General features: G+C 42.0%; 1 protein-coding gene across 12 annotated transcripts in view; it reads left to right on the top strand.

Moving 5' to 3' along the window:
• The window catches only part of LOC100740022 (serine-rich adhesin for platelets), a 53,981-nt gene that overhangs the window by 18,711 nt on the left and 12,578 nt on the right, over window positions 1-22,692 (top strand). Inside the window, exons 1-2 of one of the 12 annotated variants that reach the window (XM_033320994.1) lie at window positions 10,366-10,530; window positions 18,244-18,485. The exons of 2 other annotated variants lie outside the window; for them this stretch is intronic. In XM_033320994.1, coding sequence (XP_033176885.1) covers window positions 18,404-18,485 — 82 coding nt within the window. In that variant the 5' untranslated portion in view covers window positions 10,366-10,530; window positions 18,244-18,403. Of the gene's footprint in view, window positions 1-10,365; window positions 10,531-14,038; window positions 14,164-17,494; window positions 17,510-18,168; window positions 18,486-22,692 lie in introns of those variants that run through there. 9 more of the 12 variants (XM_024367993.2, XM_033320991.1, XM_033320996.1 and 6 more) reach the window with 9 other exon arrangements.

The raw sequence follows: 22,692 nt of genomic DNA, 5'->3' as shown, positions 1-22,692 counted from the left end.
TCGCACCGAACGTCGATGATTCGCGAACATTAACGACAAATATAAATTTCGTCGCGACATCGCGGATATTTCGTCAAAGAAACAAATTGATCGACGTTAACTGCTTGTTAACATATATATTACACCCTTGTAAATATCGTTGGCGTAGGAAGAGCTCGTGTGTCGCGTTGATTCGCAGCTGACCGAGTGTCTAACGGGCCGTATAAATCCAGCTCGTACATAAATTCGTTTTCTCACTCGAGTCGATCGAGAGGAGGATGTCGATGAAACGGAGGGATGACGAAGAGGAAACTGACTTGGCAAAGTGATTGTACGACAATCGTGCCGATGGTGTGACGAATTGGAATCTAGTTGCCTCCTAGCTTACAAGGAGCGGAAGAACAGGCGGTCCTATGTTTTCTACGATGTTGCTAGCCGGTTCTATAATGGTCCCACGTTCCAAATCGCTTATGTCTGGCTGTCCTATCTGCCTGCGAGCCACCTTATAAGATCATCCGCCTCGCGGGGACCACGGCTATGCCAAGCTTTCGTCCCTTCTCGTCGACCTTTTTCCATCTGCGAATACGCGACCACCGTCTTTCTACCCTCTCTGTGTCGTATATCCTCCGAGCGTTTATCAAAGGCTAGCTTCTATCTATGTTTGCGGCTACGATCGCGTCTAAGTCGTACAACGAATGCCCTATATCGTGTTCGTTTTTCGAGGAACACCGGCCAGAATGTAATATTTAAGAAGAAAGTAACAGAAAGAAGTAGAGTGAGAAAAAGTAATGCCGATCGTGGGTATTGTTCGAACATTTTTCACTAAATGTTCTATATTGGCCGTTGTCTGGTATCGAGGGAAAAGCGTAGAATTTGACATCTAGAGAAAGAAAGGGCGTCTATGATCGCATATCGATTTGCACGATAAACAAACGTGTATGCATGTATGTACTGGCGATAGTGTTCGACAAGTAAGAAAGATTTCTGTTTCGATTTTATCGCTTTAGTTAGATTCATAAAAATGTGAAATTCCATGGATATCCGCGGTCTTGTTTGCGCAGAGTACGCGTTAACTGCGTTTGTGAAACGAGATCTAAGACAGCCAGAGACACAAACGTATCACGGTTCGTTCCACGTTAATTCGATAAGCGCGTACGCTCGCCAGTCGATGTATGCACGTAGTAATTGATTTGTACGATTTGTACAATTTATATATTCGCGAGCAAAGAAATCGAAACTTTTACTACTTGATAGAGACGTACATCTCGTCTAGTAAAGCGAATATATCTATTAGGAACAGTAGAACAGTAAACGCATACTCTTGCTAGTTAACGTACCTGTACGTTTATCAAATTTTAAGCTTTCGCTGTGCCATATACGATATATCGCGATATATCATGCCGAAAAAAGAACAGCATTCCCTGACAGTCGATATTTCGACTTTTTCAGAGATATTAACACGCGCCCACAAAAACACGATGCAATCAGCCCCAAAATTTTTGTAATACTCTGCGCGGTAGTTTTACGCGTTCCATATTATTTTAGATTGCCATTCGTCCGTGATATCCCGTCGTGATATCCATTGTATTCTTATATCGCATCTCTATACATTTCCGAGTCTCGTTTATCCTTCGAAAGATTCTATACACCGTACAGGTACGATAATTTCCGAACCGTGTATTACTCGAGACTTCGATTAGTTCTCTGTTTCGTATCGTACTTCTTTTCGCGTTTCATTAGCCTTCGCGAGTTTCGTAATCGCTCGCTGCTGCTAAAGATCTTCGAACTTGCGTTTCTGTAGTTTTAAATTTCTCCGAGTCGATATAACTCGAACAAACTTTCAACTTCACGAGCTACGTATATCTCATAGCCTGGCTGCTCGTTGCCTCCGCCATTTCTCTAAATTTACTTTTTCCTAGTTTCTATTTCTAATTTTTAAAACGTTCTATCCGTCTACTATCGATCGTCGAGTATTTTATATTTTTCTAGAAATATTTTCGCTTTATCTCCTATCGCCTTCCGGACTCATTTCTTGTATATTACGTATACGTAGTATAATAAGATATTTTTAACCGGTTGCAGAATTTTCAAAGAATACCTATACTTTTTTAAACGTATTTTTACCTCGCGTTCCGCCGTTTCCAAATTCCGTATTCGTTCGTTACGCAAAAATTTTTAAGCGATCAGTTTTCTCCAACGGTTTTCCAAGATCGACCCTCTTATCGAGTTTTAATAACAATTGCATCGATATATCGCGATCTGTTTTACTATAGAAAATATGTGGCGGCGATTTAAACACGTGCGGTACCAAACGTACGGAATTTCATTGGAAAACAATCGGAATTTTGACACGAATCGAAACTAAAATAATCTTTGCACTTGGCGAATTTGAATTTTTCACTCGTAAGACGTACGCGAGACAGACGAGTTTATCTCTTTGAAAAATGTAGCACGAATGCCTCCACTTACAATTAGATATGAGAGGGGGGGGGGGGGGGAGAGAGAGAGAGAGAGAGAGAGAGAGAGAGAGCTGAGTCAAGGCAATGCAAACAATCACACTGACGTTATAAATTCATCTTCGCTGTGATCTATTTTAAACGATTCACGTCCTGAAAAAGATACAATCGAAGTGGTATTTAATATTTGACGAAAGAAATTGCAAATGCTGATTTTTCCAAGTAATAAAATCTATGAATCGCCCGCGAACGGAGTTTTTGATAAAACGTTGGTCTCGTTGCGTTGCGTAACATCGTGTAAACAAGTTAATATCTATGCACGCGTTAATTCGATTCGCACTACGCGTACGGGAAAGACGTTCCTCGTCGTTTTTCATCGGGACTCGTTGACTTCGGCTAATCTGATTATATAAGTGAAAATGAAAACGACGATAAAAGTAGTTTAAGAATCGATATCACATTGCACGCGGAGCTTCCATTACGGAAATCTGTTTGATTTTCATGGAAAGATACATAGATAAAGTAACGGTGTAATTGTACATTTTCCGTTAAAGATAATGATATCGATAATCGATAAATTAATTAATATTTGAACGAATAATCGTCGAACTGGCAATTTCAAATAACCGTTAAATTTCATTTTCTCGTCAAATTTTATCCTGCTTTCTAACGAAATAAGACGTTCGAGAAATATTCGATTTTACGTAAATTACGATAAACGAAATGGTTGACGTTACGCGCTGCCGCATCGTTGTATCATCGTATATTTAATATCGCGATACGATATTTAAACCGAGGGAAGTGTTGCATCGATTCGAAGATCCGTTACGTTAGATTCGCATTTCGACGTTCGATCGAACGACAACCACGCGAAGTAAACGATTTATCCAGCAGGGACGATGTATAATAAACGTGGCCTGACGATACGATATAGGTGATATAGGTAACGATTAAATTTCCTATATAACGCATGGTGGCACGCAAACGCGTAAATATAACGAGAAGGAAAGGAAAGACGAAGAGCGAGGGGAATGGCAGGGAAGGAAATTCCATCGTAGCAGAGTTTCGTCGTTAGATCGAGAACGATGCGTCGAGTCTACGGTTTCCCTGGTCGTCCGCGTTGACAATTGCATTTGACGAGGCGTTTATACGAGGAGGCCGAATATCGAGTTCGGGTTCCCGTGCCAGGGTTAGCGTTTACGTAACGTGCCCACGCATCCAAATGTACCGAAAGGAACGCCGCTTTATCTATATTTATCGAGCTTATCGCCTCTAGCGCCGCAATATCTGCCTGCTCTGTCCATCGGTTGTACCGTGGATAAATCGTTGGATCCTTGCGGTCCCGTGGTACGAGTTATTTTGCCAAATTTTATAGATTTCAGTCGCATTCGAACAAGATATAACTTACAGAGAGGAAACGTGGTTTGAGATCTCGTTGGATAAAGCGCGGTAGCTGTTGCGAAGTAAATCGTTGCAACGCGACGTTTGTTCTCGAACGTAGCGCGTGTTTTCTGTAAAATATCACGGTTCGAGTTAAATTATTCGCGTCAAGCGTCAGAAGTTGGAAAGCTGTTTACGCGTTCCTTGAAATTCTTTCGACGGATTATCGTTGACGAGTCGCGTGCGCGTTTCAACGAGAATAAATAAAATTATTCGACGATAGCGGTCGGCACGGTTATCTTGCTCGCACAGAGTTACTATCGTTGGCTGTTTGCAAAAGTTGTTATTTAGTAACGGATTGGTAGAGAGATTGGGCATCGAAGTGTATATTCGGCGTGTATAGAATAAAATGAGAAAAACTACGTCGAACGATGAAAATAAAGACGACGGTACCGACGCGATACGAGTTTAGCGATCGAAAAGAAGAAGCAAAGGATTCGACGACCGAATCAAATTTTTCATTCTCAAATTAACGGATAGAGGATGCGACGTTACGGAGACGAAAGAAAATTAGCGAGAAAGCGATAAGCGACGGAGGAAAGAAAATATAGATTCTCTCTCTATCTTTTTCTCTTTTTTTTCTTTTTTCTCTTTCTTTTTAACCGCGCAATCGCTTTTCCATTTTCCATCGATGATACGGTTCTAGGCCGTAGACACGAATTCGAAGCACTGCACCCGGCAACAAATTTCGACCGGCTCTATTTGTCACGCTTTATCGACCAATAATTTATTTCGCTAGCTGGCTAATCGCGCGCGGTTTCCTATTTTTCCAAACGAGAAATAACTCTGGCAGTTTGGACGAGCGGTGCGCGGAACTCGAGCGATTGAGAAACGATTTTTCGTCTCATTTGGTCGATTAAACGTGGAACCGTGTTACGGCTCTTAGCTGTAATCCGATAATTGCCGTTGTATAGATATAGACTCTTGATTCGTCGTTCAACGAAGCTCGATCGAATATTTTTCGAAATAGTTTCAAATATCTTAATAGCGAATAACACCACCGTGTCGTTATAACTACCGCTGCTTAAGCTCAACGATAGCACTAATCCGTCGATATTTTCACAATTTCAGAAATAAGGCTGGATCTTAATATCGCGTTGAAAGAGTAATCGAGCTACGTCTAAAATGAAATTTTGGTATGCAAGAATTCAAAGTCCAATTTTTTTGTATTATTTTATTATTTTGTATTATCGATAAGATCGATAGTAGATACGTACGAGTTCCATTTCTTCGGTTTCGTTCGTAAACGCGTAAAATTGCATAACGATCCGTAGTTTCGCTGTACGGCTTATGGGCGAGAGCGTAACTACGGTATAACGTATTTTTTTTTAATAGAAACGCACGAAGAAGCAAAGGATCCTGGAGAGAATAAATTACGGCGTCCAAAATATCGGTGATCTCTCGCGACGAGTTAGTCCGTGCTTTCTAGATAATAAAATCAACGTTTCCATTATTTTTATCACGCTGTTGTCTAAAACGCGTAGCGCTTAATTCACGGGATATTTAGTTTCCGGAGTGGAAGCATTTTACTACCCACTTTTCGCTTAGAGGCACGCTTTTATAGCGTCGTTTTTGACACGCGTCCATAAACCGATTAAATATTTTCTAATACGAGCGTCGATAAGCGAACGAGTGGACGTTACACGGATCAGCGATTTTAGGAAGCTCTTAAACGCTCGTAGAAGGATGTTCGTTGCGAGTGCATGCGAATCTTGACGTTATCGCTATACCTGTTAGTCGTTAGAAAAACTTATAAAACGTACGTTACGTTCTGTCAAACTCGATCGATCGACGATCGCGGCAATAATATTAGGTTGTCCGAAAAGTGACTTTCTTTTACAGACCCGTCCTTTACCTAATCCGTCGAACGTTGCGATCTTTGTTTTTAATACAACAAAATGGATCGTACGTAATTGGACAAAATCATATAAAACGGAAAGTGTCGTGCGTCCATTGTTTCCTTATAAAACGAAAGAAACTTTTCGGACGACCTTAATATATTTCGCTATTTACTACGCGTACGTACTAGTACCGGTGCCTGGTGTACGTATAAGGTTTCTCGCGAAAGTATTCCAACGCTCGTAGATATTCTTTGCGATTGTAATGGCTGTTACCCGCGACATCGCCCGATAGAAGGAAATTATTCGTACCTTTTTCTATTTACCGTGTGATCTTATGGCCACATATTTACCTCTGGTATTGTAACGTTGCTGGGTTTACAGCAAGAAGGAATTGACGCGTATCGATTTCCCGAGATTCCGCATCCGATCGCCTTAAGAGAAACGGATGCGATTCGTCGACGGTTATCGCGAAGGAAAGTTTAGCTGGAAACTGCAACCTTTCGAACGTAAAAGGCGGGTCGTCGGTGGAAATGACGGAAATGCAGGGTGTACATCGGTCTGTTGAAAAAGTTGGTGGTACGATTTTTTTACCGTCGTCTCGACAACGCTGCGGCGAACTGGTCGGGCGAGGAGCGCAGTTTATAGCCTTATCTATAAACGGATTAAATTTCGTGAGCCTACGATAAGCCGTTTGGCAACTTGCGACAACATCTTTGGTATGCCCGTATCGTTGTTTTTAAAGCGCCTTTTAAAACGTCTTTTGAAACGTCGACCGATCTTACGAGGGAACGAGACGAAACTCGGGAAAAAAGGGGTGACCGAGACGACTGATACGCTGAAAGAAGCGTATGGAGAGAGCGCCGTAAAGTAACCATTTGCAAATGGATGAAAAGGTTTGAGGAAGAAAGAGAACGCGCGAAAGACGAAGCTCGTAAGAGTTCGTCCACCCCTAGCAGCGATCGCCGAACAACGATCTGGTATCGCCTTAGGAAGCGCGCGTTCGATTCGAAAAAATTATTCGGAAATGTAAAAGCTTGGCGATAGCGCGGTTTGTCGATGCGATTCTAAGAACTTTTTAAACGGAGTAGGACGTACGCGCCAACTTTGATCCTGTAGTCTCGCGCCGTTGTACGGATTTGATGAATCGAGGTTGCCAAGTAATATCGGGTTTTCGATTTTTTAGTTCGAGACCAAAGCTAAATTTAGGACGGACGCGTAACGTTTGGAAATTTCATCGGAGCTGGGAATTTCGTTAAAAGTCTGTCTTACTCGCGATTAAACCTTATCGTTGGAAGGGACTGGTTTACGTATTTTCGAGCTGCGATATATGGCTCGCGCAACGCACAGATAGAACCTAACGCGTTAAGATGCGAGTAAAGTTACGCAAAATTTGTCCGCGATAGTCGTGTTGGAATACTTTCGCGAGTTAGCTTCGTAGCTATGAAAATAAGTTAGTGTGTGGATAATTGGAAAGGGATATAGCGTATAGTGTATATACGGTATATACGGTATATAGTACACGGTGCAGAATACGTCGTAGAGTATGAGGCAACTGGACTCGTTGTTCGCTCGTCGATCGGTTCGGGTGCGCAGCCGCACTTTCGTTCCAGTATAGCGCGTTCAATCCGCGTCTCAGCGCCGACATCGCGACTGCTATATTCTCCAACGACCACCCTTCGCTTAGGTCAGTGAAATTTTAATTGGGGATTCGTTTCGACCGTGCAAAATTTCTTCAGCCGACGATATTCTCTCGTTATTTTTTCATCGAGTTCGTTACGGCGTCTACCGCGTCATTCCTGATTAGCTGAACGTTACAACGCGAAAAGACTCGCTCTGATTTATTAGTCGTGGTTTTCATAGAGCGATAATCGGAGAAAGAAAGTACGAGTTTTACAAAATCGATAGTCGTCTCCCTTTTTCCAATCGATGAACTTGGTTTTATTCGTTAGTCGTAATTTGATATCTCTTTACTATATAATAATATCGCGTTAATGAATCGTAATACGAATTACAGACGATTTCCGTTAACAATGTAGCAATTACAAAGCAAATACTTTATAATATTTGCGAGGTATATCTCTGGCTTTTAATGGCGAGCCCGACGAAAGCCCTTCGAGAACCATTAGCAAACTACAATGGGTCGTAACAAGTATACCGTCCACGACAATTCCGTTCGTTACGACGTATTACATCGTTAATCGATAACCATGCCACGCGTTTATAAAATCCTTCGTAGATGAATTGATTCGCTTAATACCGCAAACAGAGTCGCAACTGGTACGAAACGAGTTTACTAAAACGATTATGGTTCGGATTATTATGGAAAGGACGGAAGATCGTTTCTAATAAATACGTAATTTCTTGGAAATGAAAAGAACGATGGAAGGTAACGGTCGGGTAACACCGGCGCAAACGCAAGAGCCAAATATTTTCGTTTTTCAGCGACCTGAAACTTTTACTTTTGATACCTTCGCTACCGTATTGTACGAAACGCGTTACGGAATTGCAAAGGAAGAAGACAAGAAGAGGCAAAGGAAAAAAGAACGGTCTGGTCTAAAAAAAGTGTTGCGACTGATCAAAGAGGCTGGAGGTGGAGACTGCTCGTTGACATCGAAGTTTCACCGTAACGTTATAATCGAATAACGCGTCCACGGGGATCAAGTTAAACGGATTATTGTTCCTTTACCCCGTGAAATCTTGGGTGCGACACGAAACAGGCGATTTGCGTGCATGTGCAACGAGGGGGAATTATATTTCACGGTTCTATCCTTTGCGTTAATTATAAAGCGAAAGCTCCTTCGTTTGCTAATGTAAACTGCTAATTTTTTCGATAAATTTCTTGGAATTTCGTTGGCGGTAAATTTTATCGATAAAAATTAACGAGCAAAGATATATTCTACCGTGGACGTGGATATTTTGCGTAATTACGTAAAATTTACGATCTAACGATAGCGTTATAGCTATCTATCTTTCTATCCATCTATTCCTATTATGTAAATAACCACGCAGCCAGGATTCGTCCACCCGATTTACGATGCGTGCTGTCGTTATCAACTATTCGTGACAATCGCGTATTCCACTGCTAAGAAAATAATTACGCGGCTAAGGGATTGAAGAGGAGCCGTGGCTCTCGAGCTAGCCTGTACGTCGACTCTCGGTCATAGACACGAAGTTCGCCTGGCGACAAGCGGCGACTTGCGCAGATCCACGAGCGAAAAGCACGAGTGCTCAACTGGAATCGCGTATGCAGCGAGGGTGTTGCCCGAGCAGCTGGAACGACGTAACCCGCAGGAGGCGAGAAAAGGAAAACGAAGGAGAATAGGAAGGATGCCGAATGAAAATAAACGAGAAAGAAATGACAAGTGAAATAACAAGGTGCAAAGACGAAGAAGATAGTTGGTAACGGAAACGGAGGTACTTTCTTTCGTCGGCTTTGGATCGGGAAGGGAAGAAATTTTGCTGAAACGTACGAATATAAATGACGGGAGGAGGGAGGGAGGGGGGAAGGTAGATGGTAAACGAAATTGCAGAAATTTCGATATCGTCCGGACGGAAAGAGGATGGCGTTTCGCTAAAGATACGAACGATAGAAATTGCGAAAGAAGCAGAACGATAAGGCGCAGGCGAGGAAAGGAAGGACGAAAGGGGCAATTTTTGATGGATTCGAGTTTCCAGAGGAAGATATTTTGCTGAAAGTGAAAACTGGCGGACGGTGAAAGAAGCGGAATCGTATAGAGTGGAAAAGGTGAATCCGTGGTTCCTTTAGATCGGAAAAGGAAGACGTTCCATCGAAATTACGAACAATGACGAATACCGGCGAGAGAGAAAGAAAGCGGATCAACGCGATTAAAACGACCGTAAGCTTCTATAGACTCGAGGAACGAGACGAATCTCCGTCCCCGTTCAGTTTGTCCGAGCGCGTTGATAAAAATATATAAATTCGCATGGAACGAACGTTCGGAAGGAAGATAGAAGCGAGGTCGAGAGCGCGTAAAAAGCGACGGAACGTTACGCGACGAAGACGAATAGTAGAAGGTTGCGTGGTAGCGCGAGGAACGAGGAAATGGAAAGTGGTAACAAGACGGAAGCGAGGAATCGAACATCGACGAAACGACGAAGAGAGAAAGGGGTTGATGGTGGGGTAGACTGGAAAGCGTGCGCACAAGGGTGGCTGGCAGAGGGCGATGCAAAATCGTTCCGACTGCACAGTCGCAGGAAAATCGAAGCTAGCCGCCAGTGTGTCGCACACCAGTTCGGCGTACGCTCTCGTTTCTTTCATCTCGCTCGCGTGTTTTCGTCTTGAGAGGAACGAGCACGCGGAGCCATGCTAGACGCTGGTTGAGCCGCGATCTCCATCGAGTCGTGCGGAAAAATATCAGTCGACGAAGTCGTTTATACGCGGACACTGTGTTTTCTTAATAATCCGTGGTCGCGGGGAAAACGATCGATATACCCGTTCCACGGAAATATGTATTCCGAGTCTTTGAAAGACGGTCTAGAGAAAGGGTGAACGATGGTGTTCGACGAGCTCTCGTCACAGGGAATTCTTCCGCGTTCGAGAATTTCTTTACTTTCCTTTGATCGATCGATGGATCGAGCAGATCAAATTTTGTTCGTTTCGTCGAATCGGCGAGTTCCAAGTGGCGATACAGACGACATTTTAAGACGTATAAGGCTGAATCCCTAGGACGGAGCAAGGCAGAAGGAAGTTCGAACGAGTAGCTTTGTTACGATTATTCGCGATTTGTATATCGGGTACGATACTCTTTAAAGAATCTTTGCCACGTTCGGAAGAAACTTTGACTTAGATACAGGTAAAGAATCAAGACGTACCAAAGTTCGGTAGTGCGAAATTTCGATTCCTGTTTTTATTTCTGCGTGGTGTCACGGTTTTTCCGTAATTTCATCTATACACGAATCGACGTATACAAAGTTGGCCATAGGTAGGTTCTATTTAGTCGCAAGTCGTTCTTTGCAATTTTTCGTTTTTTAAAGATTCGGGATTCACACGCGTTCGTTTACGGCAGCTACAACGATCGGCAACCCTTTTGATTTTCGACTTATATTCTCGCAAATTATCTCGTCGCGGCGTCTTTGTTTTCAAAGTCGCTTTAAAACATTCCGCGTAATAATTTCGTTGTACGTTGAACGCCTTACGGTAATTTCGGTAGAAAATGAGTTGGGATTTTGCGAAAACGAGTCGTTCGATGGAGACGCGTCGGTCGGAATTAACGAGAAAACGGAGAAGTTAGCTCGCGAAGCGACGAACCGATACTGTCGTTCGTTGCCTCGGTGTCTCGCGAGGCACGGCGAGGAGGAGGTAGGCGAAACGTGTTTCGCGCGATTGCATTACGCGACGCAATGTCCGCACAGACCTGACAAGAGGCGTGTCGGCAAAGACTAATTATCGCGAGTGGAATCCTCGGTAGAGTTACAAGCTGTCCAGCGAATGACGGACGATCCTACTTCCACCGATTTGGCAAAGAAATCGAACTTGCGAAAGAAATCGAAGCCGATGCATTTCTCTCGAGCCTTTTTTTTTCGAACTTTCTACCAAATAAGTAGCGAGGAAATTATTCTTCGTCGTTTGCATGCTTTCTTGTCACGCGACTTGTACGTTTTTACGACCGTAACACGTACCATCGACCGGTTCGTTTTAACCGCGTCGTTGTCTCGATCGATGCGTCGAATCTATACACGTACGTACTCGTTTGTCTTCTGTCTTTCCTACGTTAAATGCAGCCACGTTGCGAATCAAAGGTTCCCGATTATTTATGCGACGTGAAAATTAACCTTATTCCGCTTTCTACCATTTACGTATCTGTAACGCGCTGAATAAATCGTCGATACCATCGTTAGTTTTCCTTCGAAAGATTATCCATATCCAGCCCGATATCGAATCCGAGATTCAAAGTATGAAAAACAGATAATCCCGTGATAATCGTTCGTAGATTTGCGTAAGAGGATTCCGTTATGTCCCACGTTCCAGTGATTCGGTGACCCGCGTAGAATTTAAGCCCTACGTTTCAAGATAGCACGCTACTGGGAACGAACGTTGTTCGTTATCTCCGGCTACGTAAGAGGTCGCTATCCTTTTCCTATCTCTTTTCACCCGATACATCTCGTTTTTACTTTTCCACGCGCCAAACCTACCTATTAACTAAATTCGCGCGTAAGATCTTTTGATTTTGCGTTTTATTAAAAAAAAATCTTTCAATTTTTTTTTCAATCTTTTTTTTCTTCAAACTTTGTTACTCGACGTCGCGAATCATCGACCACCGTGGTATTTGCGCGACTACTTTACGAGTTTAAAATTGGAAAATATATTGCAGAAACAGCTAAAAGTATGGTAGCATTTGTAGAAGGTTATATAACAGTCGGAGCAGCTTAACGTCGATTCGTGCAGTTTAAAACCGATGATTTTTCTTGCGAGAACAGCGGTAAATTATCGCGAAGCTCGACCAAAGATTTTGACGATAAATTGTATTATCAGAGAAATTTTTCGAAGTAATGTACACGCGCGCACAGAGGTGACAAAGTCTCCGAGTCTTTTCGAGTATTTCTATACTCGATCGAAATAGAAGAAACGCGTTTTCTCGCGAACGAAAGAACGGGGGAAGACGGGCGAGCCGTTCCGTACGCTCTTCGATGCGAAGAAAACGAACGTACGAACCGAGACGAACGATGAAAGCGCCGGTGCACCGGCATGCACCAAACACGATCGTGCACCAACTGTCCGAACGACTCTAACTTTTACGCAGGCTGCGCGAAAATGCGTGTCGCGGTTTCGCTTCGAAAGGATTAAGGGAAAATTGTTTTATAGCAGGCGCGGCAAGCCTATGCAAGGTTTTCGTTAGGATTTCATTCGAGGGAGTACGTAAAACGCGTTCGATAAACCGCGTAAACGTACGTAAGACTCGTTAAGAAACCGTGTAAGAAGAGACCGAAGCGTAATTAATTCTGGAATTTCCGTTCGTTCCAATATATCGAATCGTTGGTTCCGTGTAACGCCGTAACTTCTATCGCGTAGTATTTCGAATTTGTCCGACTCTCTGCATCATCCGTGACTTTTCGTTCGTACGATACAACATAACGTAATATAACGACGGAATTTCGCGTCGAGATAAGCGAATTCGATCGTTGGAATAAACGAAGTTGAGATAAGCGGAGTGCTATTGTTACACACAGAGTCGTTTTTCTTCGTTATCGATTTTCGACGATCTATCGTTCCCCTTACCCGTTAAGATCAGCTTCTTTCTTAGCTGCCTATTTTCTTAATTAGCGTCTAAGCTTCGATAGGCGCGAATTCGAGGAACGATTTTCACAAAAAAAAGGTAATAAAAAGGTTCGTAGAAAGGATTCGATTTATCCGCAAACTCTGGATACAAGGATCCGCGAAAGAGATCGTTTTCGCGGTTGTTCCAATAAAGCTTAAACAAAAAACAAACACTGATTGCCTCTTATCGTTGGATATATTTAAGGAACGATCGAAGAAAAGTACGATAATAATATCCGACGAAACGATTTATCGAATAATCGATCTATAAATATCAACGATATTAAAATAAATCAACGGTGCGTTCCAAATACACGCGCGTATTTCCATACGAAAAAGAACAAGGCACGGAATGTAGCAATGGACGCGGTCAATCACCGATTCATCCCTGAGTATAGTAATTTCTGGCAAGCGTTTTGGGCTTTCGACACTTGGCTCGTCGATTCCCATCCACGTGTTCTCTCTTTTGCAACTTTATTCGCGCGGATATCGGCTCGTCCGTCCGTTCAGTAATCGACCTATTTGCGCGATTCTCCCGCGTACTCGAACGATCGTCGTTACCGTCGATAGCGTTCTTCGCGCGTACTTTCCACAATACGATCGTTGCTAGTGCTAAGGCACGGTATAACGACGTATATATCGCCTGTCGGCTTGTTTGTTCTTCCTCCGAAAGACGTTTCGTTCTTCGTTGCCTTTCGATGTTTCTATGTTATGACACGTTTATGGACTAGCGCGGGTTCGTAGCGCCCAAAGTTCGCGGCAAGGATCGCGAAATTTCCAAGCACCGTTCTACGCTGCTATCTATTTATAAATAGACACTTTGGTTCGTTCGTAATAAACGGTATCCGAATTTGATCAAAGCGGCGAAACTAACGACGAATCGATTATTTTTGACAGGATGTACTTACGCTATCGTCCAATGAGTATTTACAACGGCGCTATCGTCGCTATATCGGTAAAATTTTTAACGGATTTCGAAACGCGTACGAAACGGTTACGAAATATTTATTGGAAACGCGTACGGTTGACGAAACTCGCCCAAATATACGACTGTTTGTTATTCTGTGTATTCGTAAGTGACAGTGTGTGCGGAACTATCGTGCGGGTCTAACGCGACTATTCTCGTTAACTTATCGATAAAATGCAATGATACAATTGTTCATTCCGGAAGGTACGTTCGTCTTGACTTTTCGAATAGTATTTTTTAGCTGCTCGACCGTGCTCGCTTCGTTTTATCGCTTAACGGAATCTTTGTCTCCGTGATGTTTAATTTTTGAGTCGCAAGACGGATTAAAAAGATGGCGTCTAAATCGATAAAAAGATTCGTGACGTGAATATCGTACGATCGACGACGCTTAAGTAGCAAACGCGCGTATACATCGTGTACGCGGCAAATATATAAATCGTTTAGCGACGATGCCGTAATTGCGGCGAATCGAGTGTTTTCCTCGCAGATTTCGATCGCCGATCGAGATCTCTTCGTTGTAAGAATTACATCGCTCAGTTAGTTTTGATTATGATAGATCGCCGATTTCGTTCGATCGACGACGGAGACGGTTCAAATACGCTATTTCGAAATTGTATCGTTAATTGTATCGTAACTCGAGTTTCTTTAAAACGTCGCTCGCCTCGAGTGTCCTCTATCTTGTTTTTCTCGCTTTATTCGGATATATTCAAATACGTTCTCGTTATGGAAATTGTACCGTTAAACGAATTATAATTTGAATTCATTCAGAGAAACGGAGAAATAAATAATAAATAAAGAAAAAAAGTAAATAAATTAAACGTACATCGGCAAGAGTTTCCCGTTTTAATACGAAATGGCATTAGCATCTTTGCTAGAATATTTTAAATATTTGCCCTTTGGTAAAATATCCTTCGCGCCTTAACCGCCACGGTGATCATCGATAACGCACGTTTTACAAAAATAGACGTAATAAAGTTAAATTTCGATTTAAACTTTAAACTTTGAGATTAAACGGTCTTCAACGGCGTGAGTGATTTCGACGATACGATATTTCGCCTAGGAATTGAATTATCGCGGCTCCCTGGGCAAAATGCGGCAAAATTCGCGTACCCGTCGACGTTTTAAGAGATCCAGACGGATGAAATAATAGTCGAAGCAACACGGGTACGCCCACTCTCGCTTACGTACTTAATTTGCGAACCGCGTCCTGACGCTACACAGATTTAAGGAGATCGGAACGTACGATTCCTGTAAAAGAATATCGCTATTCCCCTACCATGTACCTAGATGATAGACCGTTTAAATATAAACGATCTTAATGTACAATTTACGTACACCCACAGCTTCTATTTCACCGTTAATAAAGTCGAGCATTTGTCGAGTACAACTGACAAACGCAAGGGTGTTTTATATAACGCGACAATGTAATGACGCAACAACCTACTTGGCATCTGTATCGGATCGTACTATAAATTTCCGAATTTCACAGCTTTATTTTTACTCGAAACCTATCGTTTCCGGTGTATAATCTGTCTTACGATCGACCGTTTAAACTTTGTAACCGTTTTCACCTATACGTTCGATACTTTGTTTTGTTTTCGATGGTACGATAAACATAGGTACGTCTAAACTTTAGCCGAGAATTATCTCGCCTTGGAGATCGTGCGGGGTCAAAGGCATCAACAAAACGTAACCGATCTTTTTAACGTTTCCGTTAGGAGAACGAGTACTCGTACAGCTTCGTGATATCGAAGTTTCACACGACGAATTAATTTAATTTAGTTCGCGATGGTTGTCGAGCGTGCAAGAAAATGGTTGTCACAATGCGTATAAGCGGACGAAGCTAGACGTTCGAAGTGCTTTCTATTTGTTGCTTAAAATACCCCGAGTGACCCCGGTACGTTGAACTTACAAATCCGATTAACACCGAAGTACGTACGTAGTAGCTGGTTTTACCGTAAAATCAGAAATTACGAAACATCTGCATCTCGTATGGCGAAAGTAGGCCACGGCTTCTGCGATATTTTATAATCAGATGCTCTAGAGAAAAATAGGAATTAGAATATCGATAATTAGAAAACTTGCTCCGATCGAGCAGATACTTTTTTTTTTCGATACGATTTCCAAACTGGCACGGCGCGCAACTCGTAAACGTTACAACGGTATCTACGCAATAGTCGCGAGTGTGTCACGATTTGTACGAAAGGAGGGCAAGGAATACGATTTTGTAGATTTGTTCCCTTCGACTTAAACCGTAAGATGCGGAAACATTGGCCAAGTTTTACGTTGGCGATAGTTTGGTTCTTCGAGGACGATGACGAGGCGATATCGTAGAAAATATCGGAGGACCAGGTATTTCGAAAAGGCGCGACAAAGGCTGGCAAAAGGAGGTCGTAAAAAAGGTCGATCGTGTTTCAAGAGTATTCGAAAATACGCGTATAATAAGGAAATACGCGTCGAACATCTCGTTGTTATCGATACGTGTAATTTTTCGTTTTTAATCGTATACAGACGATCGGACTGCGGATTTTTATGCATTTGCGCGCTGTTCGAAGACGCAAAGATGAACACCACGATTTGCACGACGTGTAACGTAGAAAATTTCATTTTTCATAGGCGAAGCGAATTTCTTTCTATTCGAGTTCTACTTTTTTAATCTGACTGAAAGTTAACGCGGGATCGAGGCATAAAGCGCGCGACGATCGCGGCAGGTTCAAAAATTCCACTAATAAATTAACGTCGCTGTCGCTTTCCGTTTTTCTATTACAACGGAGAGGAGGGACGTAGCCGTAAATAGGATGGCAGAGATCTCTCGGACAAATAGCACCTTCGATAAGAAGGTTAAAGATAGAAACCGTTCGTCTTCCGAAGCAAAGTCTCGAAATTCTGGAATACCTCCTAGAAATTCCAAACGCCTCTCCCTCCGAACACCCTGCACCACTGATTTCTCCGTTAACGATGCCCATCCTATTTCTCCGACGATACGGCGTAACACAGACGGACAGAGAGACAGAGAATCGACGTTGAGCGGCACGATTAGCAACATGGACGGTGAACGTTGGTTCTCGCCCGTTTTCTATTCTAATTCTGTTGCTATTCTAATCCACGACCGTCGGCCAATGAGCTACGTCCGCCAGCTGGTAAACCATTCTCTCTTTCTCTCTCTCTCTCTCTCTCTCTCTCTCCCTCCTCTTTCTCGCTCTTTTTCTCTCTCGTTCGTCCCCTGATCCCTCTGTACCCCTCGTTCCTCGCTTCAACCGCAGTCGTTCTCGAGGCATCGCGTGCACCAGATTATTCAGTTGCATCCTCCTTTTATTTGGCGCGTTTTATCAGTGCCGTTCACGTTTCTAAGCTCGTTTGTAAAGCCGTTTCTAAACCGATAACGTCCGATAGAGAAGAAATCACACCGAGGGTTATCGCGAATCGTCGTACAGACACCCTTAAACCTTTTACGTTGCGACATTCGATTATAATCGAGCTGTCAGATTCGACTTTGCGTGTCACGTGCTGTTCGATTTCTTCTTCTTCTTCTTCTTTTTCTTCTCCCTCTGTGAGCATCGACGTTGATATGGATTTATATATACGTACATACGCTATAGAGATCTAGGAATTTCTTATTCTTTGCGCTTTTCCCAACCTTTTTTTAATACGATTTATCGACCGCTCGAGCGCTATCTCGCGGCGAAATTTTTTGCAAACAAGAATTATTTTTGGAAAGTAACAAAGTTTTATTTCTAGACCGGAGTTCTCTTCCATCTTTTATTTTTTTGCTGCTAAAAAACAAATTAAACGAAAGTTTGCGCTTTATCAATGTCGCCTAAAGAGGCGCCAGCGGTACGTATAGGGTTAAAAATATCGGCCTAGACTCGAATTCAGTTCGGACTTCTTAGAATCCTTCTTCGTCGAAAGCCTGTCGAGACGAAGGAAATTGCCGTCGATGTGTAACGTCGTTAATTTCGAATCGATAACGAAATTAACGAGATATATAATCCGAGTAAAATTAGACGAGTAATTGGAAATCTTTGTCCGATAGTGACATATATATATATATATATATATATATATATATATATATATATATACACATATATATGTATATGTAGAGATAGAGAGAGACACGCGATATAATGTACAACAAAATGAACGCAAAGAAACGTGAAATTGTGCTAAAATGAAAATTTGTAAAAAATAATCGAAGAGATCGATTAGGCACCGTAAAAGTTAAGAGGATCGAACGATAGACGAATCTTTAAGCTTTTGCCACTTTTTTCTGTCGTCAAGAAGAAGAGAAGGAGTTAAAGAAGGTGAAGGGGAGAAAAAATGCAAAGGAGTGTGTAAATTGGAGCGAGAGAGCAGCGAGTGACCGACCGGTGGTGTATATACGCTGGAAAACAAGGGTCGAAGGAAAGGAGAATTTCGCGAGGAAGGAGACGGCCAGGGAGAGATGCAGTGGCGTCGACAGCGAAAGGTTATCCACGTGATCGGCTCCTCCAAACACGTTCTACTTTTAGCGAGGTACCAAGACGGTACGGAAACCCTGTCGAACAGACTGATCATGGTTCTTAGCGGACGGTTTTCACTCTAGCTTTTTTTTTTATTATTTTCTGCACCCTTTTAAAAGCGAATCAAATTCGATGAAACGCGTTCGTTCGACCTACGTGGTTGGTGAAACTTGCCGATAATTCGTACGCCACGAGTTTACGAGTTATCGCCGTGATACGTGATAAATTCTATCGCGCGATACGTAGCTGCAGGTTTAGTTGGCACTTTTTTTTCTACCTATTACGTACGTATTACCTATAGAAAGCACTATGCTTTGCATCTTACGCGATTCGACGCTGTTCCGGGATGCCGATCCTATAAACCTATATCCTATAAACGCGTAAAAATCCGCAGTCCACGCGTTAGGCGTAGAGTGGCGCGAAATTAACGGATGTTTCGATCCGATTAACTTGTCGCTCGTCGATTCACCGATATTATTAGTCGGCAAATTATTGCGCAACGGGTCCTCGTCTATCTTTTACTCTGTTTTCGTTTCGCGAAATAGCAAGTATCGTAGCACACCGTGAAACAAAGTGACTAGAAAGAAACACTTTTATACGAGATACGCGTTGCTCTAACTGCGAGACGGCCGATAACGTGGTCGCTGTTCCGAATATCTTAAAATCTGGCTCTCGATCCGCTTGTCCGATTTTAATCCCGCCTTCTTTTATTCTAATTTATTTGTTATATCTAAGCACGAGCAGACGTGGTAGCGTATTTCCATTCATGTCCATTTCTTGTCAATAAATTTCTCGTCGACGACCATCGAGTTTAACAAATAAATAAATCAGAAGATGTTAGTTTATCTTCGTATTGAACGACCAACATCTTGTCGATACCAATTAAAAGAACAGACGTTACTGGTAATATTATAATCTGCTTTTTCTACCGTTTTTTTAACGCCAGTTTCTTTTTTTTCTGCTTTATCCTCCTAGTCGAACCGGAGAGAACGTCGTATTTAGCGACGAAGAATCACTTTCGAAATTACTTTTGAATTTCGCAAAACACGTTTCGTTTGACCCATGACCAGTCACGATTTTCTAAAATTAATATCATAGAGTAGATAGAAACGAATTTTGTTGGTTGGCGTAATAGAGCAAAATTACGCGCAATATACTTAGGAGAATCGGAGGTTTAGTACGATCGATGTAACGAAGGTCGATAGCTCGTGCGACTAGTTTACCCTTTGTTTCGCCTGTTAAAAGTTAGCTTTTAGAAGCTCGAAGCTGTCGATATAAAATTATATCGTAGATAAGAAACTAGACTCTGGAATATTACGCGCGCATGTACATCCGTAATGGTTTCTTTTTCTATTTTCGTTTTTCTTTTCAACTCCTTCGCTACGACCTCCGTATCTCGAATGGACCTTGCGTTTCTCACATGTCGGCGACGTTGGATAAAGATACAGTCTTATGCAAGTGTTCTTCTATTTTGTTCGATACGACCGATCGTCGGACGGTATAATTCGTTTACGGTAAAAATCCATTTATCCGAACGTACGGTATACAGGGTTGATAGGTTAACGCCGAAAAAAGATGGATCACGCGTTTAAAAGAGTCCGAAATATTTATAAGGTAAATATTATACGTAAATGTCTAAAATTACTTATGCGATAGCCTTCTCTCTTTTTTCGTTTTTGTCGGTGAAAAACAATCGCTATATCGTCGTCCGTGTTGCTAATAAATCGTCACGTAGAACTGGAAAATTTACTGTAGAGATAAAATCTGGTACTGGTGTAACGATTTCAATCGTAATACCTTTTTTTCTTACGAGCCGAGAAAAGACGGATCGTGGAACGTAAAAGAAGGACGGAAAAATGATTGTTCTCGAGAGACAAGATTAAGATTGTTGATTTTCGTAGAAGTTTTGCACGAGTTTCGTACGAAATTGGTATGGGCGTTTGAACGGGATCGCTGTAACAAAATAGCACCGACCGAGAAATATCCGCTCGTCTTATCCGATAAAAAAGAGAAATCGCTGATTCTCCTTATTATTCGCGATGTCTGGTTGAAACAGTCGAGATTCGCGTTCAGCCAGATTTACTCGATCGATAGGAATTCGTTTAATCCGCCACCATCTAAATGCATCGATAATAAATGGAATTCCGATAAATGGATTACCGTAAATTTCCTCGTAGATCGGATCTTACCTAGTTTCTATCTAGATCTTATAATTATTTCTACGTATATATTTGTTTACGAATCTCTTTTATACGGAACAATCGATTTATCGCTGAATTAGAAAAAGGTGAATTAAAGCCGAAAGCTTCCTTTTTTTGAAAAAGAAAGTTTCAAATTGTATATTTGTTTGTAAGGTGTTGGGACCCGAAACGTCGTATAAATATGTTTCCGTAATAACGGTTGCATAATATTGTATCTATCTTTATAACGATAATCTTCCGATTAATCTTCGAGCAGTTGATTATGCTTGTCACTATGCAAGAAAAATGCACGGCACCGACGATCGTTTTCTTTCACCCTACACGTGCCAGTATCCGATACCTCAAATCGTTCTACTCAAAGTACGATATTCTAAAAATTTGTCCGAATTCTTACGCTAATAATAATTCTCATTTTTATGATATCGCGTTTCTTTCTCTTAAACGAAGTACTATTACCGGACTACGAATTTTTATTCGATCTCGTATTTTTACGGACGTAGCTAAAAAAGTAGAATCGTCGTAGAGATTCGTCGTAGAACGTATTTCTTTTTCTCAAGTTGATCGATCCAACTGGCGATCTATTCGAAATTTCGTAGCATTTAACGCGAGATATTTATACGTACAATGTGCTTATATTTCGCTAGAGTCGTCGATTTCATTCTCATTTTTTTCCTTTAATTTTTTATTCTCGTAGCGTTCGAGTTCCTACGTCCCGATCTTTGATCGAGGTACTTTAATCGGTACGATTTCTTTTCTCGAGTCGCGAACCATTAACTTCTTTGATCCTAATTATACGCATACGCCGTTTACAACAGCACAGCGCATGATAGATGATGAAAGCAGCATACTTTGTATTATAAACGTAGGTTACATTATTAGTCGTTTATAAATATCTCGTTTTATTCTTAAGTAACAATCTTTCAATCGAGAATAATACCAAGTACGATACTTGCAGAAACATCGTGACTAATCGTCGCTAGTTGCAATTTTAAACGACGATGAAAATGATCGACGTTCGCGCGTTTCTCACGCTGACTTGTTAACGCGTATTGTGCACGTTGAGAGTTCACCAAATTTTAGGAAAACCTGCGTAACAAAATAAAAAGCTTTTGCATCCTTTTTTCTTCGTTGTATCGTACGTAACTGTATATGACCAGGAGAAGCTGTAACTCTAAAATGGTGGATGATATGACTCTTCGTCGAGGAAAGTCACACAGTGTCGAATAATACACGATCCAGTACGTATGTATATCGATCCTGCGAGTAATGGCGTTTTAAACGTTTTAAGGTCGTCTCCGTTCTTTTTAAATAGATTTACGGAAATTCTTGTACGCGTCGATCGACGAGTCTTTTTAATTCTCCGTAGAAAATTATTGGCGTACTCGTATCCGGCAATGCACACACTTTAAGTACTCGCGTACTTTTAAACCGATCGATTCGCAAATCCAAGTGCTTGATTCTTAATACCCTTTTTGCGGAGGATACGAAGATCGATCGATCGACGAGATTCTCTCGGTAGACCTTCTACCGGTAGAATACGTTTCACTTCGTGGATGCAAACTTTCGAACAGTGGTGTGTTTACCTGATCGAGGAACACCGAGTGGGATTTCCTCGAGACTTTGCTGCCGCGTGTGAGACACGTCGTTGTACGTATCGAGCAAACGGACCTGTTTGTGGCTAGCGAACGCCATTGCGCTCGGGTGACAAATTCCTCCGTAATTCGAATCGATGTTCTTTCTGCTCGTGAAATCGTTACCGTTCCGGTGACTCTTACGTTATATCGAAGCACCGAAAACGATAAACTTCCTTCGACGGACGCTTCTCGTTCCATCAGACGCGTTGCAAATAGGTAAAACGATCGATCGAAGATAGATTATCTTTTGTTGCATCGATGCGAAAGAGGTTTGTACCTCGTTGTTCGATTACTCGTAATTAATTACGCCTGTACAAGTAAATTTTATAACAGAGATAACGTAGAAATTGTCGAATAGCGTTGCAGTTTATTCGTTTCGTGAAACGTATCTATCTT

This window comes from Bombus impatiens, unplaced genomic scaffold (genome assembly GCF_000188095.3).
Source record: "Bombus impatiens unplaced genomic scaffold, BIMP_2.2 scf_0382, whole genome shotgun sequence".
In the NCBI taxonomy this organism is placed as follows: Eukaryota; Metazoa; Arthropoda; class Insecta; order Hymenoptera; family Apidae; genus Bombus; species Bombus impatiens.
This window is presented reverse-complemented; position numbering and strand designations above follow the sequence as displayed.